Genomic DNA, 18,184 nt, shown 5'->3' on the forward strand with positions numbered 1-18,184 from the left:
TGTTGTGGGGTTGAGTAAGTCAAAAAGAAAACTAAGGTGTGGTGCATTACAGCACATCACATATCCAAACAAATCAGATGGCCAAAAACCCAACCCCTGACGGAGGAAAAACAATGTCACAGCCTTTTTCCTGTTGGCAGGGAATGGATGCCATGTGTTAAGACCATGCTCAGGGGTAAGGCTGAGTCTGAGGGGCTTGGCTTCAGCTTGTATGCTGCGCCCCTTACCCAAGTACGTGCCCCTAATTTTGGATTGTAGTCTGACTCAAGTTCTATGAGCTCCAACAGTACATTGGAGCGGAAGTCCTCCAAAGGAGGGTCAACGAACTACTAGATAAGCGAGGGAACATTGGGCGGAGGTTGGTCCGCCCAACAGGGGAAAGTCGGAGGGCTACTGCAGACAGAGCTAACAGTAGGAGCGGAGCGGAGGAGACTGCTCGGATGAAGTCCAAAGCAGAATGGAAACACAGAGGACAGAGGTACAAGAGTACTAGTCGTAAGTCCGATGCGCAGGAAAGGCAGCAGAGGCGCGGGAAGTCGGATGAGCGGAGGAGGCGGCCGACCTAGGGAGTCAATCCCCTAGGCCAGCAAACAGGAGTTGTCAAGGGGTCTGCCCAAGAACAAGGACAAGAGAGCAGGGCTCAGAAAAGGTAATATTCAGACTGAGTATCTACAGACAAATGTACATATGTTTATATACTCTAAGTGATGAGCATAGCATAGCAGAATGCTATGTGCTGAGTGTGCAGGATGACTAGAAGGATGACTGAGACATATGAGAAAAGGCTCAGAGGACAGTATGTACACGACAGATCAGTAATCACTCTGGTATAGGAATTACTGGTGATCCGAAAGGAGGAACTATGATACTAAACAGAGATAGGACCAGTTGAGTGGTGCCTAGTCTAGGAGTGGACCAGTGAAGTGGTCGGGCGGACTAATAGTCAGATGAGGCAATACAAGAGAAACTGGAGGAACCAAGTGGGTTGGAAAAGCATAGATGGTGGAGGGAGTAGGAGTAGGATCAGTCAGACCAATGGAGTGGAGGAGCAGAGCTCCAGATAGGGTTGGAGGGTAGGGATATGGTGTCGGAGGAAATAGGGGTAGTATCAGAGGAGTGGAGCAGAGTTGGGCAGAGGTAGCAGGGCTAGTCCTGCTGAGATGCACTTCATGCATTGTTGGAGAAGGAGGGATGGAGCGGACAGGGAAACAAGGGGCAGACCAATAGTAGGGATGTCTATGAATGGTGTTGGGAGTGGCTGAATCGGGTATATGACACTATGGTGCCAAACCCGTTTTGCAACCAGTAAATGCATCTTCTCCCAAGCCAGGGCACCTGTGTTTGTTGATCCATGTTCCTATTTTGTTGTTCAACAGTGCCATTTGGGCTCGGTATGTTAATCCCTGGTTTGAACCTGCAGCAGGGCCGATGGCCAGCATGCTGCCAAGCCTGTTTGACACAAGCAAATGTCTAAATCTGGATTATGCTCCGAGATAGGGCGCTCGGACGTACTGAACTGAAGCTATTTGGGTCCTGTGTATGAATGTGATGGGCTCTTGGAGTTAATGCTCTGCAAACCTCTGTATTGGTGTGATATTTTTAATGTAGGCAGTGATCGCTCCAAATGGTTCCGTCCCTCCATTTTTAATGTTAAGCATGACCAGGGGTGCTTCAATTTTCTGATCTATGCACCATATATGCTCATCTTAAGGTTGAAGGGTCTGTCCCTCCATTCCTCTGACCACTAACTGTCATTTTTTTTCATTCTTTTTCTTTGTGTGTTTCTTTTTTTTGTTTTTTCAGCCTGCCATAGTCACATTATGCTACATCCCTGCAGGTTCAGGATTGTTGATCATCGCAGGATATTGTATAAGACTGCATGTGCTCAAAGCATCCAACCACCAACTATACAGCACCAGACAAACCTATATCTCCATATCCTCTGCTCACCATATAGATGTCCAAATACTGTGAATTTCCTGACTGCGAAGGTGGCCCATACACCAATGAAGAGGCCCAAAAACACAAATGGCGCTATCACTCCTTCCCTGTTTCCTCCATCATCGGGGGACATGAGTACATTGTGGCACAATCCGACACTTACTATGCCTGCCCATTGCCTGGGTGTGACAAAGAATTGAGGAAGCGCAATGACATGCAGAAGCACATCATCCCTGACCAAAATGGCAGCGTCTCCATCAAGGTCTTTGACACTTGTGATACTCATGAGCATTGTTGGACAGCTGCTAATGATCGCCTTGTATTGACCTGCACTGTTTTGTGCTCAGCAATGGACCAAGACCGTGATGTCTCAGTGCAAGCTCTTGTGCCAGGGACTCCGTCCCCTCAGGGGATTATTCCCACAGGTGAGAATGGTGGCATCGATCAATCTGAAGCATGTTAATGATATGCATCCAGTTGACAATGGGTCTCCTGTCGATTCTGACATGGTTAAACTCCTGCCATTAGTGGACTACTTGAAGTCAAACAAGGCTCTTGATGCACTGGGGGTCTGTGTGCATGTGGAGCTGAAAATACTGATATGCTATACGTGCCAAGTGCCATTGACCTCTGGGATGGTGGTCAGTCACAGAAAGAAATATCAACATTCCTAAGAGGCATGTCCATCGGTCATGCACCCCTCGAACTCACTGACTCTAAACCACAACACATAACAGGTGCCTTTGATAGCGGTTCAACAGGCTTTCTTTGCTTTCTGCTCCGAAGCTGAGATTTACAAAAAACCTGAGTGTGTCAAGCTACCAAGTGCTGGAGGACCTCCTATTCAGCTCATCAGTCCCCCCACTCCCGGTTATGCATGTGTTATGTCAACTGACTGCACCTACTCTGTCAAGGACTTGCTGACCATGCAAAGGCACTGTAGGGAGAAGCACAAGATGGAGCCCTTAGCAAACATTCAATATTGAGCATGCCTCGTTCAACGGATTTTCACTGGTGTTGGAAGCTCATATTTCGAGATCTCAAACGACCTTCTTCCAGGAGCCAGACCTCAGCTCAAAGAAATATTCCTGCCTAGATTGGACGCTCCCTTGGTCATTCCCACTGACACAGAACGAGAATGCACCCCGCTTGTCCGCTGCATGGCCTGGGACATGTTCATGACAGAAACCTGTTCACCCGACTCACTGAGACAGTAGACGATCATTTCCGCAAAGCAGTGACTATCTTGGATGGTCATCCGCAGAAGCTCAGCCTAAGCAAAATCTTGGTGCACAGCAAAAACATACCCCAAGAGACGTGAGTTATTTCACCACCACTTCGGATCATCTTTGCTGACCCTCCTTCCATTTGTCCATAGGGATACATATTGGAAGCTGGTTGCAGAATCAAACAAGAACTATCCCAATCATATCATACAATTTGTCCGATGCATGATTCACCTTCACTTAGATTGCCCTCTTAAATTCTCATTCTCCCTTTCTGAAGAGCAAACCCCTCTCCTGGAGGAGCTGATAATGCTCTTGCAGGATCCCCATGTCTTGCGCCACAGCAGGATGATTTCATACCACAATCTGGCTTGGTCCCTTGTCAATGCTGACCCGACGCAGTGCAATGTATCATGGGCAAACCCTATTCAGAGAGCCATCTGGCTCAAGGCATTGCGTGTGGAAGGAAATTTCTATGAAGCCACGGATCTCACTCCTGACCTTGCAAAATAGAAGTACTTTTGTAATTCAGCCAGGATCCTGCAAGCCATGTTGGACAAAGACCAGGATACAGATGGCGTGTATCCAGATGACTTTGAGTGAGTGACTTGTGACATTTACTCTCTATTCACAAACTGAACCTGCATGGCTTCACCAGGTGCATCACTCATGTACATGAGAAAGTGCTATCGCTGGGTCACCCTACGTCATTCAATATGATTTATGAAATGCAGCAGTATGCATCATCTCTGGCGTTCAATCAAACGCAGGAGGCCAAAGTGTTTGTCGATCCAGACTTCAAATGGATCACCATTGGGGTGAAAATGATGCACCTGGACAAGCTGCAAGAGGGCATCCGGCATCTAGCACAGGACATGAAGTCATGCTACAGGGCCCTTATGCAAAGTGACAACGTGGTGACCAAGATGCCAGATCAGGTGAATGATGATATCACAAACACCACAAGGGGCTACTCTTTCATATTGGAGAACCCATTTTTTGAGAAGCGCCATTCTCTCCTTCTCTTTTTGGTGGAGCATGCAGTCAGGACATGGAAGGGGAAGGCTAGAGCTATTGATGCAGATCAGTCCTCGCCAACCACTGCCACCACCAAGTGGAAGGCTACAGCCCATGCCTTCGACCAGCCTCCGTCATTCACCACTGTCATGAATTATTTGAAAGGGAGGTGTAGGGCGCAGGCTATTGAACACCCTCCGCCATTTACACTCACTGGCAGGCCTGGGCCGTCTAGGACCATCATCAATGCTTCCAAGGCAAAAGCTAGAGACGAAAGTATTAAACAGCCCCATTCCACCACATCAGCCCTGTCGAGTTCACCTGCTGTGGTGCCAGCAGTGCATGCTTTTGACTGGCCACCTTCATTCGCCTCCATCATAGATCATTCAACAGGGAAGGCTAAGGTGCAGGCTGTTGAATCATTATTTACACCCACTGGCAAGCCTGGACCATTAAGGACCATTGCCTATGCTTCCAAGGGAAAAGCCAGAGATGTCAGCATCACCCAGGCCCATTCCTCTGTATTGTCCCTATCAAGTTCACCTGCAGTAGCGCTGATGGCATACCACAAACATCATCGCCCTCAGCATATCAGCGAGCCAGATGATGATGAGGAAGTGCCTAGGAAGCTCAAGCATCTTTGTCGCCCCAGCACCATAGCTCCAGACATTCAGATGGAGACTATCAGCCTAACCAGCAATGATGACCTCTCCAGCTTCATTGTCCCTGATAGCGATCTGTCTTCGTCACCACCCCCTGTCATTCAGGAAATGAGAAACAGCATCCAAGGAGTGATCAGACAGATCATGAAGGATCCTACCGCTGCAGAAAAGAGTCATGACCAGATGGATGCACTTGTTGCCATCATGAGTGAAACTCATGACCTTGTCATCATCATGAAGACTGGAGGAGGCAAGAGCATGTTATGGATGGTTCCGCCAGTGCTAGATGAGGCTGAAAAATGCATTGTGGTCTGTCCATTCATCGCATTGCTTTAAGAATAGTATACGAAGACTGCTGTCACTGGACTGCATTGCCACGACTATACTGCACACAAAGATGTGCCTGAAAACGTCCAGGTGCTCTTCGTGCAGGTGGAAAATTGTTCATCTCAAGCCTTTGCTAGGTCACAGAACTTCTCTTATCCTGCCACCACAGCTACTCATATGACATCCTCAGTCTCCTGGTGTCCCCCCTGGGGAAGAAGTTTACCAGATTCTATGTAGATGAGGTCCACAACGTGCTCAACTGCCATCCAGATCGCACATCAAAATGGCTTACTCTTGGTCAGCAATTCAGTGCGGCATCGGTGCAAATGATTCTCATGTTGGGGACCATACCTCACCGGGTGGGGAGCTATGTCAAGCCATTCGGGATCCTGCTGCATGACATCAACAAAGTCAGGTTTGTGACAAACCGTCCAGAGATTGGCATGCACATCATACATGTGGAACCCATTGCGGCAAGGGAATCCCTGCATCACCTTGTTCATACTCTATCTCTACTTCTAGGAGACGAAGACTGCATGCTGGTGTTCTTTAGCTCCACAGCTGAAACAGAAGAATTTGGAAGAAAGGCTAGGTGCACTATGTATCACAGTGAGCTCTGGCAACCTGGCAACACGAAGGCATACAACCTTGACCCATGGGACCGAGGTGAATTGAAGGTGATGGCGTGCACCACAGCTTTTGCTCAGGGTATGGACAGATCCAATGTCCAATATGTGGTGATATTCAGGCCTGCATATGGACTTATTGTCAACAACCAGATGATGGGTCGCGCAGGTTGTGACGGCAGAGAATCTCATGTGTTCTATGTCACTGACAAGCATGGAAAGTCACTACCTAGCAAGGCAAAGCATGCATTAGACCATTGCCTGGCAGAATTGGATGACATAATGTTTGGCACAAAATGTAGGCGATACACCAATGGTCTCTTCATGGATGGTGAGCAGCTCGCATTGCAGTCCACTGATCCTCCTCATGGAGTCCCTTGCAACATATGTGCCCCCAACAGCGCCATGCAGCTGTTGATCCAGAAAGTGTCAGACAACCCTTTCAGGGAATTGGATGCCCTTGTGCAAACAAGCTTGGCAGCCATTGGGTCAGGCTCTGCTTTGCAGGACAGACCTAGTGCTGCGCAGCCGATGCTTCCCGTGTTTGTGCAGGTCGGTTCTTCACTTCAAATGCCCACGGATGTCAGCGTGAGTGCTACTCTATCCCATGATCTTGCGCCATGTTGATGCCTTTACCACAGCCATCAACCCAGAACAGTGATTCCCTGTATGACTGTGAGTCAGAGATCACATCATCTCAAGCTCTGGTGCTGGATGCCATGGAGGTCATTCATGGAAAGGTGACTGGGTTCCATGCAATATATATATACTTTTCTGGAGCTGATGAAGGACCTTGTACAGCGTGCCTCAGGAGCACAGACCAGACCATACCAGGTATGGTCGTCTTTGCATTGCTCCTGTCAAACTGTGCTAATGGTGTTCAAAAGTCATTGTCGCAGCCATCTGTGGGAATCACCTCCAGGGTAGAACTACCACCTCCTTCCTCGCTTCCCAGTGGAATTGAGTCCCGTGGCTTCATCTCAAGAGTAAGGAGAGTGGATGCTACACATACCAGTCGTCTTCAATGCTCCTCCCATCTCAACACGTATATGCGGGTCTTGAGAGACATGTGCCCCATCAAGTTTGTGGTTAGAGGCGAACTGCACTCCACAGAGCTGCACGTCTGCCTGGTAAAACACGACATGCTGATAGATGACTACGGCAGGTTCAAACACATTTTCGTCTTCGCTCCCTACACATATTGTTTCCACTGCGGCATGCCCCAGTCGTGGAACTGCAATGGAGAGGAGCCCGTATGCCATTCCGAGTTCCTGTGGGAGAAAGGGAGCAGGTGCCACTTCAGTGGTTTTATCTTCAAGGCTGTCTACTGCGTGTGGCAGGTGCCGGGGCTCAGGGACCTTATGATCCAGGGTATCGGTGCAGGAGGAAGGCTCTCGACATTCAACGAGTTCTTGGCTTGGGTAGTTCAAGAGAACACAGAAGAAGGCAGATACAACAATTGCATCGAGGCATTCCTTTGGTTCTGTGAGGAGATAGAGAAAATCATACCTGTCATGTTTGGTGTTTGATGTGCATGTTTGCTTGGATGTTCAACTTTGAGCGCCCCCTATTGTATATAGTTATCAATAAGATTTGCTTATATAGGTTCAATTATTTGTAGGGTTTACTTTGTATTTACTTCTATTTATTCTAGGTATTCTGAATTTTGGTCACAAGGTTGGGCGTTGGGCATTGGGCATTGAACTTTGAGCTCCCCTATTAAATTCAACATCAGCCAAACAAAGCCAAACACTGTGAGTTTTTGCCCTATAACAGCTGCTTTTTTAACATCTTTTCATCAACAATCTACCCCTTTCATCGCACACAGTTATGGCACACACCAAGCACACAGCCTCTAGCATATCACGTGCTCCTGTCATATCCCGTACCTCCGGATCTGGAATTCCGGATCTACCTCATTGAAGTCCGGTTCTCCATCTCACTATTCCGCCCAGCACTCTGCCTTCATCTCCGCACTCACCCCTAACTCCTTTTAGATTAGCTATTGCTCCGGTTACCAGTTACGTTCTATTCCGCTATGCTTACTCATCCGTCCATTCTTACTTCATTTCCAACTTCACTGCTTTGATCTGTTATACTTAATAATAGACTTTCCACATGCTTCGTACATAGCCCTTACCTTGCTGACTGATTTACATACATGATACCTACAGTATATAAACCCCTGTAATACTCCAGAACTCCTCAGTTCAAATATCATCTTAGTTCTGCTCATTCCTGCAATTGAGTCTCACCTCTTGTCCACCTCTGAGTCTCAGGGGTTAAACCTTAGGACTAATCCTCCAGCTCTACCTTAGGGTAGTCTAACCTCTGTTCTGTTTCTACTCCGGACTTCCATAGTAGTCTTACTCCGTCCCTACATAAACCTTCCAGAGTTCCGCTGAACTCCACCGACACTAGTCCTCCGGAACTCCCTGGACTTCCGTGGGACTTCCCCTCTGTCCCCCGGAAATTAAAGGGCACGTACTCGGGTAAGGGGTGCAGCACACAAGCTGAAGCCGAAGCCCTTTGAGCAACCTCTCCCTTGAGCATGACCTTAACACGTGCCGAGCATGCAGATATTGGTAGGTAGAAGCGGTGATAGGCAATGGCAATGTCACCTTTGGCCATCCAGTCCCACTGACCCTTTGACCAGTAGTGTGGAGTGGGATCGTGTCCCTCATGCCAGCATTCTGGTAGCCGTGCACCCTCCTCATGCCAGGTGTAGAAGTATTTACTTTTCCTATTCAACTCAGAATGGGCCTGCAGCTTGAGGATTGCGTGAAATTTCTCCTTGAACCCTTGGATCTCCCTGAGATCCATGTCTGCAAGTCTTCCGGGGGTGCCATCATATCAAGGCCTTCATTTTCTACTGCCCAGTCACGCTCTGCATTCACTTGGAGTGATGTAAAAATAGGACTGGATTTGATCACTTACCAAAAAATGCTTTATTTTCCGTGCTGATGGGGTCATTCTTCTCCTTCACCACTGGCCTCCAGGAAAGTCATGCTGAACCAGTCATGGAGGTGCCAGACCTTCCATTTGTCCAGAATGGGGACACACTCCACTCCAGGCTTTACATTGTGATGCATAACAACCAATTGATCCACCGCCATCAACCTCACATGCATGTGTGTGACAAGCATCATCCCAGAGTTCTGTTGGAAAACTGTGGCCATCCGCCTCTGCTTAGCCATACCTTCTTACACTTGTCATTCCAAAGCTTCCAGATGGTGGCATATCCCACCACATTGTAGTAGAGCTCGAGCCACAAGTCCTTGTACCTGAAGGGCAATGGTACGTACCCAAACACCTGCCCATCCTGTTTCACAGGCACCCTCCACATAGTGTATGGCTTCTTATCGTCCAGATCGATGACCTGCAGGTCCTCTGGGGTCCCATAGGTCAGGTAGAGTGTGTGGTCCATGAGGAAGTTGTCCAGCACCGCCTCTGTGCGGTTTATCAGGATTGAGAATGACGAGATCGCCTGTGTGAGTTCTTTTGGTGGCCTTGGCAGCAGCCTGGATCTGGTGCTCATGACAGCAGTGGCATGCTTCCTGATGCTGGAGCTGCCCTTGGACTTTTTTGTTTTGGTGCTGTGAGGAGCTGTTAAGGTCGTGCTCAAGGGAGAGGTTGCTCAAAGGGCTTCGGCTTCAGCTTGTGTGCTGCACCCCTTACCCGAGTACGTGCCCTTTAATTTCCGGGGGACAGAGGGGAAGTCCCACGGAAGTCCAGGGAGTTCCGGAGGACTAGTGTCGGTGGAGTTCAGCGGAACTCTGGAAGGTTTATGTAGGGACGGAGTAAGACTACTATGGAAGTCCGGAGTAGAAACAGAACAGAGGTTAGACTACCCTAAGGTAGAGCTGGAGGATTAGTCCTAAGGTTTAACCCCTGAGACTCGGAGGTGGACAAGAGGTGAGACTCAAGTCCAGAGATTGCAGGAATGAGCAGAACTAAGATGATATTTGAACTGAGGAGTTCCGGAGTATTACAGGGGTTTATATACTGTAGATATCATGTATGTAAATCAGTCAGCAAGGTAAGGGCTATGTATGAAGCATGTGGAAAGTCTGTTAGTTGTGGTGATTGAGCACCTTATGGTGCGAGTTATTTGTGTTATGATGTTGCTTCCTCTATTGGACTCTCACTTAGCATGTGATGTGAATTCCTTACTTACTTAGGCAGTGTTTACACTTGTTTACATAGACTCGCCCATAGGTAGCAAGTCCTGTGTTGGTTGCTCTTTAGCAACTGACACTGGACTATAGGTATGGTACACTCATTAGTTTACACAACACAATAGCAACTGACACTGGACTATAGTCCTGTTCACTCTCATTAGCTCACTTGTGGCTTGGTTCACTTGGTTATTCTAACAAAGTCTATTACTAAGTATAACAGATCAAAGCAGTGAAGTCGGAAATGAAGTAAGAGTGGACGGATGAGTAAGCATAGCGGAATAGGACGTAACCGGTAACCGGAGCAATAGCTAATCTAAAAGGAGTTAGGGGTGAGTGCGGAGATGAAGGCAGAGCGCCGGGCGGAATAGTGAGATGGAGGACCGGACTTCAATGAGGTAGATGTTAGAATAACCAAGTGAACCAAGCCACAAGTGAGCTAATGAGAGTGAACAGGACTATAGTCCAGTGTCAGTTGCTATTGTGTTGTGTAAACTAATGAGTGTACTATACCTATAGTCCAGTGTCAGTTGCTAAAGAGCAACCAACACAGGACTTGCTACCTATGGGCGAGTCTATGTAAACAAGTGTAAACACTGCCTAAGTAAGTAAGGAATTCACATCACATGCTAAGTGAGAGTCCAATAGAGGAAGCAACATCATAACACAAATAACTCGCACCATAAGGTGCTCAATCACCACAACTAACAGTAGATCCGGAATTCCGGATCCGGAGGTATGGGATATGACAGGAGGAAATGACTACTGGCAGAAACCCCTTGACTTGGTGTATGATGTTCTGTCCCAAGACGTAGAGTATGAGAAGTTCTTGTCTGTCATGAACTCAATCAGCATCATCCTGCAAGAGTCTCCTTGCTGGGACCAGGTGAAAATAGCCACAAAAGGGCTCTGGATGGGAGAGATGACTTGGAGGGAATCTGTGGATCTGTTGAGGCAGATTTGGGAGCTTACTGGTAGAATCACTGGTCCTTGGCAGGAAAAGGGTAAGGATGTCTTGTACTTCACCTGATATCTCATAATGATGTTTGGTTCTATTCCAGACCTGGATAATCCTTTCAACACCTTTGAAGCGCGTTTGCTTCTCTAGGGTTTCATCTGGCGGGAGACTGAGCAGCCTGAAGTGCTGTGGAATCCCGAGGACAATATTCTGTGGCAAGGCCTGTGGACAATCCAGGGAGCTCTGGAGGATGATGCGGTCTGGCAATGGGTTGTGAAAAGAGGTGGTATCGACAGACAAGATGTGCGCAGAAGTGTTGAAGAAAGCAGGCCATATGTGGATTGCACACAAGAGCAAGGCAGGTGAGTGTTATTGTGGTAGTTCAATTACTTGTGGCCCTGATTTCTTGTACCCAGCAGAAGGTTTGAGTGCCATCAGCAATGCCCGGGGCAAGGACTGCCAGGGGCCCATGGATATGGACCAGGATGGCGATGGTTCATCAGAATCTTCTGGTGAGAACAAATGTTTGATGCCACAGATATAGCTAACACATTCTACACCCTAAGGTGGAAGGGGCACCTCCATGCCTGCTACCAATGAAGCTGCTGGTGCTGGTGCCGGTGCTGCAGATCGCTCCGCTGACTCTTGCCCTCTGGCTCCATCCACTTCCACAGGCCCCGCTGCCCAAATTGATGATGCACGTCATCCCCCCAGGTCCACCAATACTCCTCCGCCTACTGAGACCCTTCCCAGTGCGGGTAGCTCTCATCTCTCCAGGTCCACAAATGCTCCTCCACCCTCTGAGGCCCCTGCGGGAGTGGGTAGCACTACTGCTTCTGATCTGACAATCCAACAACTGGTGTCACCTCTCTACATCCCCATCTATCAAGGTTTATCCAAGTATGTCAAGCATGAGCAGTCTCTGCATGAATATGCAACCAACTTGAGGAGCAATTTTCCTGCCTCCAACTATGAGGCTGCCATTGCCAGGTACAAGGAGAAGCTCGCTGCTAAGTCTTTGCAACCTTTCAATGCCAGAGAGTTCCAACCGCATGTGACACATTTCATCAACCAGCTCAGCATAACAGCAGCCATGTTGGCAGCTGATGAGCAGAACAAAGGCCTCCTGTGATTGTCTACTTACTCTTGTGGCTCACATTGAAACATTGTATAATATGTATTGCATGTATCACATGCTGAAACTTGATTTCTTTGTGGTATTCCCACATTGTCACATCAAACTTGCATACAAAAAGATTGTGACACTGCTTGATACAGCAAGGGCTCAAAATCACAGGTGTTGTATTGTGAGCAGACTGATGCTGGATCCACTTTGAGTCCCCACCCCAGACACTGACATATCCACCGCTCCGTGTCATTGAGCACTTGATTTATACCCTGGTGGGTTTTGCACGTTAAACTAATAGTATGGTACCAGGGCAATTATGATGGTGCATTGGACACCCAGATCGTTTAGCTACGATTGAATCACCCAGTATGGGCCTTGACGGCCATGTGCAGAGTAGCAAGCTTCACTTTATCGCACAGTATGCTATCAATATATGCGATTTACTACTTGCGATGCGCACGCATAGCATTGATGTCCATGGTGATAGGATCAACTTCATCTTTCATCATGTGTTCGTCCATCACGGTATGACATCTCTTCTTCCCATTCCCTTTGCCTCCTTTGCCCTTGCCCTCCTTTTCCCGCGTGATTGAGATTATTTGTCCTTGTTATTGTTGGTGAGATCTACGAAAAAGTTTTGTAGGCCTGTGGAAGGCAGGAAATGGTGCCAGAAGACTTGTGGCACCAGGACTGGGTGAACCCTCTTGAAATGCTCATTATCTTCGTCCGTCCTCACCCACATGAATGTCCAACTGCACTTCAAGCACAGTAGACTCACCTGGTCATCACAATTAATGTGTCGAAATGCACTCGAAGCATGGGACACCTACCTTAGGTCTACCTGTGCTACAATTGTACACATGTATGTTTGTCGCAGACAGATTACACCCTGCTGTGCCACAGGACCTGTATTCGGCGCCAAACACACGGCGCCCAGGGCTGTTCTTCACTATCTGACGGCACTCGACATTTTTTTTTCCTTTAGTGGTGGTGGCGTACACCAGGACAGTGGTAGTGTAATCAAAGATGCCCTGATTTGCAGCGATCAAGTCGCAAAACAACACCCAGACATCTGTGGCTCTGAACACCCCGCACTTGACAATGAGAGATCTCACGATTATTGATATGAAGGATGGCAACATCCCTGATCCACCAAACCCAAGCACAAAATCGAACATGTCTCTGAGGGACAGTGAGGTGAGCGAGTGGTGGATGTATCAGAAGACAAGATGTACTTGTCCACCAGCTCTACCATGGATTCAAAGTGATGGTGAACCCTGATCGCAGGGCCACAGCTTACCAGCATCAGTACTCTTCTGCCTCCTCTGGCATTGGGTGTGAGCTTGCACCACGGCTCTTGGCCTGTTTTTGTGGTGACAACAGTTTTGTCACTCCTTGCAGCAAGCGAAGTGTTTGCTGTGCCTTTCAGGAACTCCTCGCCAAGGTATGCAGTCACAATTTCTGTGATTGTGGTGTTGGTGCCGCCGGTGTGCCCTCCAGTGTGCTGGAGCATTCCACTATACTCATCGGAATGGGTGTCCACAATTACGAATGTGTTGGGGGGGAATCCAGCTTCAATGTTACATTTCATGAAGCTAACACCTTCAGCAAGCTTCCTGGACTGGGACACATGTGCACCCCCCATGCATGTGCAAGTCTTTGACAAACAGCTAAGAATACAGAATGTTCAGCATTGCATTGAAGTCATGTTAGTCACATGTACGTTCTTGCGATTACCTTATCCCTGTAGTGATACTCTACCTCACATCTCACTGTCGATGCTAGGTAGTTGTCTTTCAGGGACTCCAGGCTCAGGCTGACGATTACCATGGGCCAGGTCATCTTAACTTTCTTCCATATCCAGTATGCCAGGATGGTGTAGGACAGCGGAGCATCCTTGTTAGCTGCGGTCCTAGCACAAATCGGGCAGCAAAAGTCCTTGGTGGTATCCACCATTCTGTAACAGAGGCAGTTGCTGCCCCAAAGAATGGACTGTTGGCACATGATGCCACCGCAATTGACACATTCGTGGCAGTATGGTTGTTGGATGTGTTCGCAACAGAAGTGGCAGTAGTTGCCAATGTTTATGGCATGGAATGAGGGATTATTGGATTTGCCACTGGCCTCAGTTTGTTGGACACTGGACGACACAGCGGTGGTAAGGGAACGGGCTTTGGTGGATCTGACCTCCTGCCCATCATCACCTAGGTCGCTGGACATCTCAACATATGTCCCAGGTCGATGGTTCCTGGCCCTCTGCGAGTAATTCCTGTGAAGTGGCCACCTGCTGTAGATTTACTGTTTTTCTTAGGAGGCATGGTGTGGAGAAATGGAATGATGGAAGGAAAGAAAGAAGCATGGTATAAATGGCCGTGTTTTGTTTTATACCCAATGCGGCATTGCCACAACCCTTGGTAAGAAGACATGTGTTCGGACCAACCATTATTCATCTCAGTGGACGTGAATTTCCTTGCATCTCATTTGTTATATAGTGGTATTTATTGGACTAAACATGACAAATTACACCAGACACCAAAGTCCCAGTAGGAAAGAACAATTTCCCCATAAATAATGCGCTAACCATGCAATGATTGATGGTGATTGAGATGTCACATGATCAAGGTTTGTTTGTTTGGCTTTGTTTGGTCGTGATTGATTTTTCATTCTTTCTTTCTCTCTGCAACCATCTACAAGCCCTTGTTTGGATGTGGTTTTTTCATTTCTCTCTCTCTCTTTGTTTCTTTGTTTCTTTCTTTGAGTGGATGTTGCTTTGTTTCTTTCCTCCTTACTTCTGCATCTGTCCACATTACATGTGCCACCCGCCTATAATATGCTTGAAAATGTAAGTCCCTTGTCACTCTACTTCTAATGGGGTTTGGTCTGTGTCTATGTGTTGGTCTGTAGTCCCAACCATCTAACATATGCCTGCCTGTCATTACAGGTGCGTCTGGTGTATTTCAGAGCTATGTTAGGCAGGGCAGTGCCTCCTCCACCCTTTACAGGGCAGAGCATTTCTGGGCTGTACTGCCTGGGAGGGGTTGTTGCTGGGACTTCAATGACATTGTTGTCACCCCACCTTCTGTGACTAAAGTAAGTCCGTTCTGCTTCTAATGGGGTTTGGTCTATGTCTATGTGTTGGTCTGCAGTCCCAACCGTCTAACATACACCTGCCTGTCATGACAGGTGCATCTGGTGTACTCCAGAGCTATGTTAGGTGGGGCAGCACCCCCTGCGCCCTTTACAGGGTGGAGCATTCCTGGATGTACTGCCTGGGAGCGGTAGCTACTGGGACTCTTTCTTGCTTTATATGGCACCCCCCCTGCACCCAGATAAGGCCTTCTAATAATACATGGAGAATTTGGGAGTGCTCTGCAAGGTCTGGCGGTTGGAGGCACATAATTGTCAATAATTTATCTTACTCCCCTGCAGAACTTCTGCTGGGCCTAGCTAGGCACTACCGTGTGAAGCAGGGGTCATTGGGCTCTGACTTTTCTGTGCACCATTGCCCTCGCTGCCTGGAGCTTTTAAAGAAAATGCAGTGGTCCTCACTCATGTACATGCCCTGCGGCAGGGCAATTCAACTCAATTCCATATGTTGCACTAGCAACAAAATGTTAGAATAACTAAGAAAACCAAGCCACAAGTGAGCTAATGAAAGTGAACAGGACTATAGTCCAATGTCAGTTGCTAAAGAGCAACCAACACAGGACTTGCTACCTATGGGCGAGTCTATGTAAACAAGTGTAAACACTGCCTAAGTAAGTAAGGAATTCACATCACATGCTAAGTGAGAGTCCAATAGAGTGATCAACATCTTAATACAAATAACTCACACCATAAGGTGCTCAATCACCACAAATAACACAAAACATTGTGAAGGGTGTATGGCACAATGCATTAAGTTGATGAGAGTAGTTAAAGTGGTTCCACAAGGTATCAAATTTGAGGACTTGGATTTTTACACAAGTCTTGAGCCTTGGAGAAATATCCCGCTGCCTCCTCAACCCTATGCTGATGCCCATGCATGGCTGCCAGCCATAGTTCAGGACTCTCCCTCTTAAAATTGGCTTCAGTCTGGAACCCATAGTCAACCCACCTAATCAACCCTCCCGCAAAGTATTGAGTGAAGGACTAGTGTTATTCTCCTGAGGAGATGGACACATTGCCATGACATAGGATTGCTGAGGGGATAATGATGGTGGAAACTGGACAATGAGCCTTAGGTCAAACAGAATCAAGTGTCAACCCATGGTAGGGTCATAGTCGCCTAGGGTGGTGATGCTGCACATGCTGCTGGTGAAATTCAGGTTATCTGTGTGATCCAAAGTCACCACGGTAGGACCAAAGGTGAATGTTGCTGCAGGGAACATCCTGTTTTGAAAGTTCCATGCCAAACCTGGCTGCTTTTCCAAGAGCAATCTCCTGGTGTTGGAATATAGCTCATACACTTTGGGTGAATAATGGTATAGTACGCCTGTGGGCATGAGTCAGTAGATCCCATGCTAGAGGCGGCCACTTACTATTTCCAAACCCCGCAAGCCTTTGAATGGCCTTGTGTTGGAGGAGGGATTGAAGTGCGTCTTGGTTTCCCTTGGTGTGCACAAGATTTCCTGGAATCTGCATCATTGAGCTGGCAGCTGATCTGGCCAAGCATCTCTTGTTCACAATCACCTGTTGACCACCCCCAAATGACACTCCGACGGCAAGGCAAGGATAGACACGTCTTCAGTGCTTCATATCATCATCAGTGAAGACACAATGGTCCCTTGCATCCTCCATTGCAGTGCAGGCTGCAGCTACCATATCTTGCCAGTGATCATCCTTGGGTTGTCCAGCAAGGACACCAATGATCCGTTCTTCCTTGTCCAACAAAACATGAGGGGTGCTGTCACATCCATCGATAAGCCTGCCTCGTGGAATAGGCTAACATATATAACCTACTGTCCATCCCTTTCTACAACTTTGAATTCCTGTTGCAGCAGGCAGTCAAGCTCTTGAATGGCCTTGCAGGGAGACTCATGCAGCTTCCCAATGTACGCTCCTCGAGCAATTGGTAGGCATGTCACCAACACTTTGCTGATGATCAACTTTGCAAGGTGTCTGTTGGCTAGCTTAGACCTTTGCTTATAGATTGTCACATCTTGGGCGTGCTGTAGTCAATGACAAGCTCATTTCCCTTTCTGTTTATGGGTTCCATTCCTATGTGGAGTGAAGCCCCCTTGCATCTTGACTTCGCTGTCTTCATGGCCGACGCCCCAAACCCTGGTAGTACAGTTGTTGGGAATGTCATGTTCAGGTGGCAGAACTCCAGGTCCTTCACTGAAGCCTCTATGAAGGACTTGCCCTAGATCCCAACCTTGCAACAGATCATGCATCTGCATGGCCTCATCCTCCAAAGCCTTGTGGATTAGAGGGACTATGTCACCATCTATACACAATTTGATGATTAGGGCATCCATGGGTGGCTGGGTGTTGAAAGAGACCTGTTTTTTTGTCCTCAGCCTTTATGTGGATGGAGGGATTGACAAACCCTGACATTGAAGGTGACTGCTGATCGATGATCAGTGTTTTCCATACCTGTTGCAAAGTGAAGGGATCACGGCGAGATTCTGTTAGAATGAATGGCGAAGCTGCTGGCACGCATACCACCCCCTTTTATAATTCCAGTGAGGGTATGAAATAAGCGATCATTGATCCAGAGAAATACAACGGCGTGTAATGTGTCGTGAAACCACACATGCGCCATGCATGTTCACTAATAAGGCCATCAAATAAGCGATCATCAATTCAGAACAATACAATGACATGCAATGTGTTGTGAAACCATGCATGTGTTTCACCTGAAGCTTGATTACATCATGAAACTACACATGCATTGCAAAGGAGTAATAAGAATGAGGTCATGCAGAATGATATGAAACACATTTAGCCACACTGGCACCCACTCGACTGCCAACGCATAATATGGCCATTCCAAACGTGCAAGCCTCATTGAGGTTGGTTTTGTTTGCGGTGAAATAGCACTGAAATAGCACCAAATATATAGTAGATATGCTTAGAACCTATTAAGCACCCATTGTTAGGAGGAAGGCACAATAAATAAATCATACATTCACAGAT

At 47.6% G+C, this 18,184-nt stretch overlaps 7 protein-coding genes across 7 annotated transcripts; 3 read left to right on the plus strand and 4 right to left on the minus strand.

Annotated features, from left to right (window-relative positions):
• Positions 1-1,957: 1,957 nt before the first annotated feature.
• On the plus strand, positions 1,958-3,680 carry EDB91DRAFT_1255424 (uncharacterized protein; the record flags this gene model as incomplete). Its single annotated transcript, XM_041323980.1, has 6 exons — positions 1,958-2,216; positions 2,289-2,366; positions 2,419-2,510; positions 3,001-3,115; positions 3,159-3,258; positions 3,320-3,680. The coding sequence occupies 6 exons, from the start codon at positions 1,958-1,960 to the stop codon at positions 3,678-3,680; spliced, it is 1,005 nt and encodes a 334-aa protein (XP_041170292.1).
• Positions 3,681-3,716: 36 nt separating this feature from the next.
• Positions 3,717-7,328, plus strand: EDB91DRAFT_1255425 (uncharacterized protein; the record flags this gene model as incomplete). Its single annotated transcript, XM_041323981.1, has 7 exons — positions 3,717-3,766; positions 3,826-5,155; positions 5,189-5,263; positions 5,311-6,387; positions 6,441-6,539; positions 6,601-6,633; positions 6,687-7,328. The coding sequence occupies 7 exons, from the start codon at positions 3,717-3,719 to the stop codon at positions 7,326-7,328; spliced, it is 3,306 nt and encodes a 1,101-aa protein (XP_041170293.1).
• A 766-nt stretch (positions 7,329-8,094) lies between these two features.
• Positions 8,095-8,622, minus strand: EDB91DRAFT_1087620 (uncharacterized protein; the record flags this gene model as incomplete). Its single annotated transcript, XM_041316252.1, has 1 exon — positions 8,095-8,622. One exon carries the CDS (start codon positions 8,620-8,622, stop codon positions 8,095-8,097), a length of 528 nt encoding a protein of 175 aa, XP_041170294.1.
• A 146-nt stretch (positions 8,623-8,768) lies between these two features.
• Positions 8,769-9,337, minus strand: EDB91DRAFT_1255426 (uncharacterized protein; the record flags this gene model as incomplete). Its single annotated transcript, XM_041323982.1, has 2 exons — positions 8,769-8,957; positions 8,999-9,337. The coding sequence occupies 2 exons, from the start codon at positions 9,335-9,337 to the stop codon at positions 8,769-8,771; spliced, it is 528 nt and encodes a 175-aa protein (XP_041170295.1).
• Positions 9,338-10,899: 1,562 nt separating this feature from the next.
• EDB91DRAFT_1087622 (uncharacterized protein) lies at positions 10,900-12,067 on the plus strand (the record flags this gene model as incomplete). The annotated part of the gene is given in 4 exon segments (XM_041316253.1): positions 10,900-10,989; positions 11,086-11,297; positions 11,317-11,447; positions 11,502-12,067. 4 exon segments carry the CDS (start codon positions 10,900-10,902, stop codon positions 12,065-12,067), a joined length of 999 nt encoding a protein of 332 aa, XP_041170296.1.
• A 356-nt stretch (positions 12,068-12,423) lies between these two features.
• Positions 12,424-14,284, minus strand: EDB91DRAFT_1255428 (uncharacterized protein; the record flags this gene model as incomplete). Its single annotated transcript, XM_041323983.1, has 6 exons — positions 12,424-12,470; positions 12,525-12,639; positions 12,693-12,842; positions 12,895-13,246; positions 13,300-13,734; positions 13,788-14,284. 6 exons carry the CDS (start codon positions 14,282-14,284, stop codon positions 12,424-12,426), a joined length of 1,596 nt encoding a protein of 531 aa, XP_041170297.1.
• Positions 14,285-16,305: 2,021 nt separating this feature from the next.
• EDB91DRAFT_1255429 (uncharacterized protein) lies at positions 16,306-16,687 on the minus strand (the record flags this gene model as incomplete). The annotated part of the gene is made up of 2 exons (XM_041323984.1): positions 16,306-16,538; positions 16,585-16,687. 2 exons carry the CDS (start codon positions 16,685-16,687, stop codon positions 16,306-16,308), a joined length of 336 nt encoding a protein of 111 aa, XP_041170298.1.
• Positions 16,688-18,184: the final 1,497 nt, after the last annotated feature.

The sequence above is a fragment of the Suillus paluster genome (assembly GCF_016628075.1).
Source record: "Suillus paluster strain FC165 chromosome Unknown EDB91scaffold_139, whole genome shotgun sequence".
Classification (NCBI taxonomy): Eukaryota; Fungi; Basidiomycota; class Agaricomycetes; order Boletales; family Suillaceae; genus Suillus; species Suillus paluster.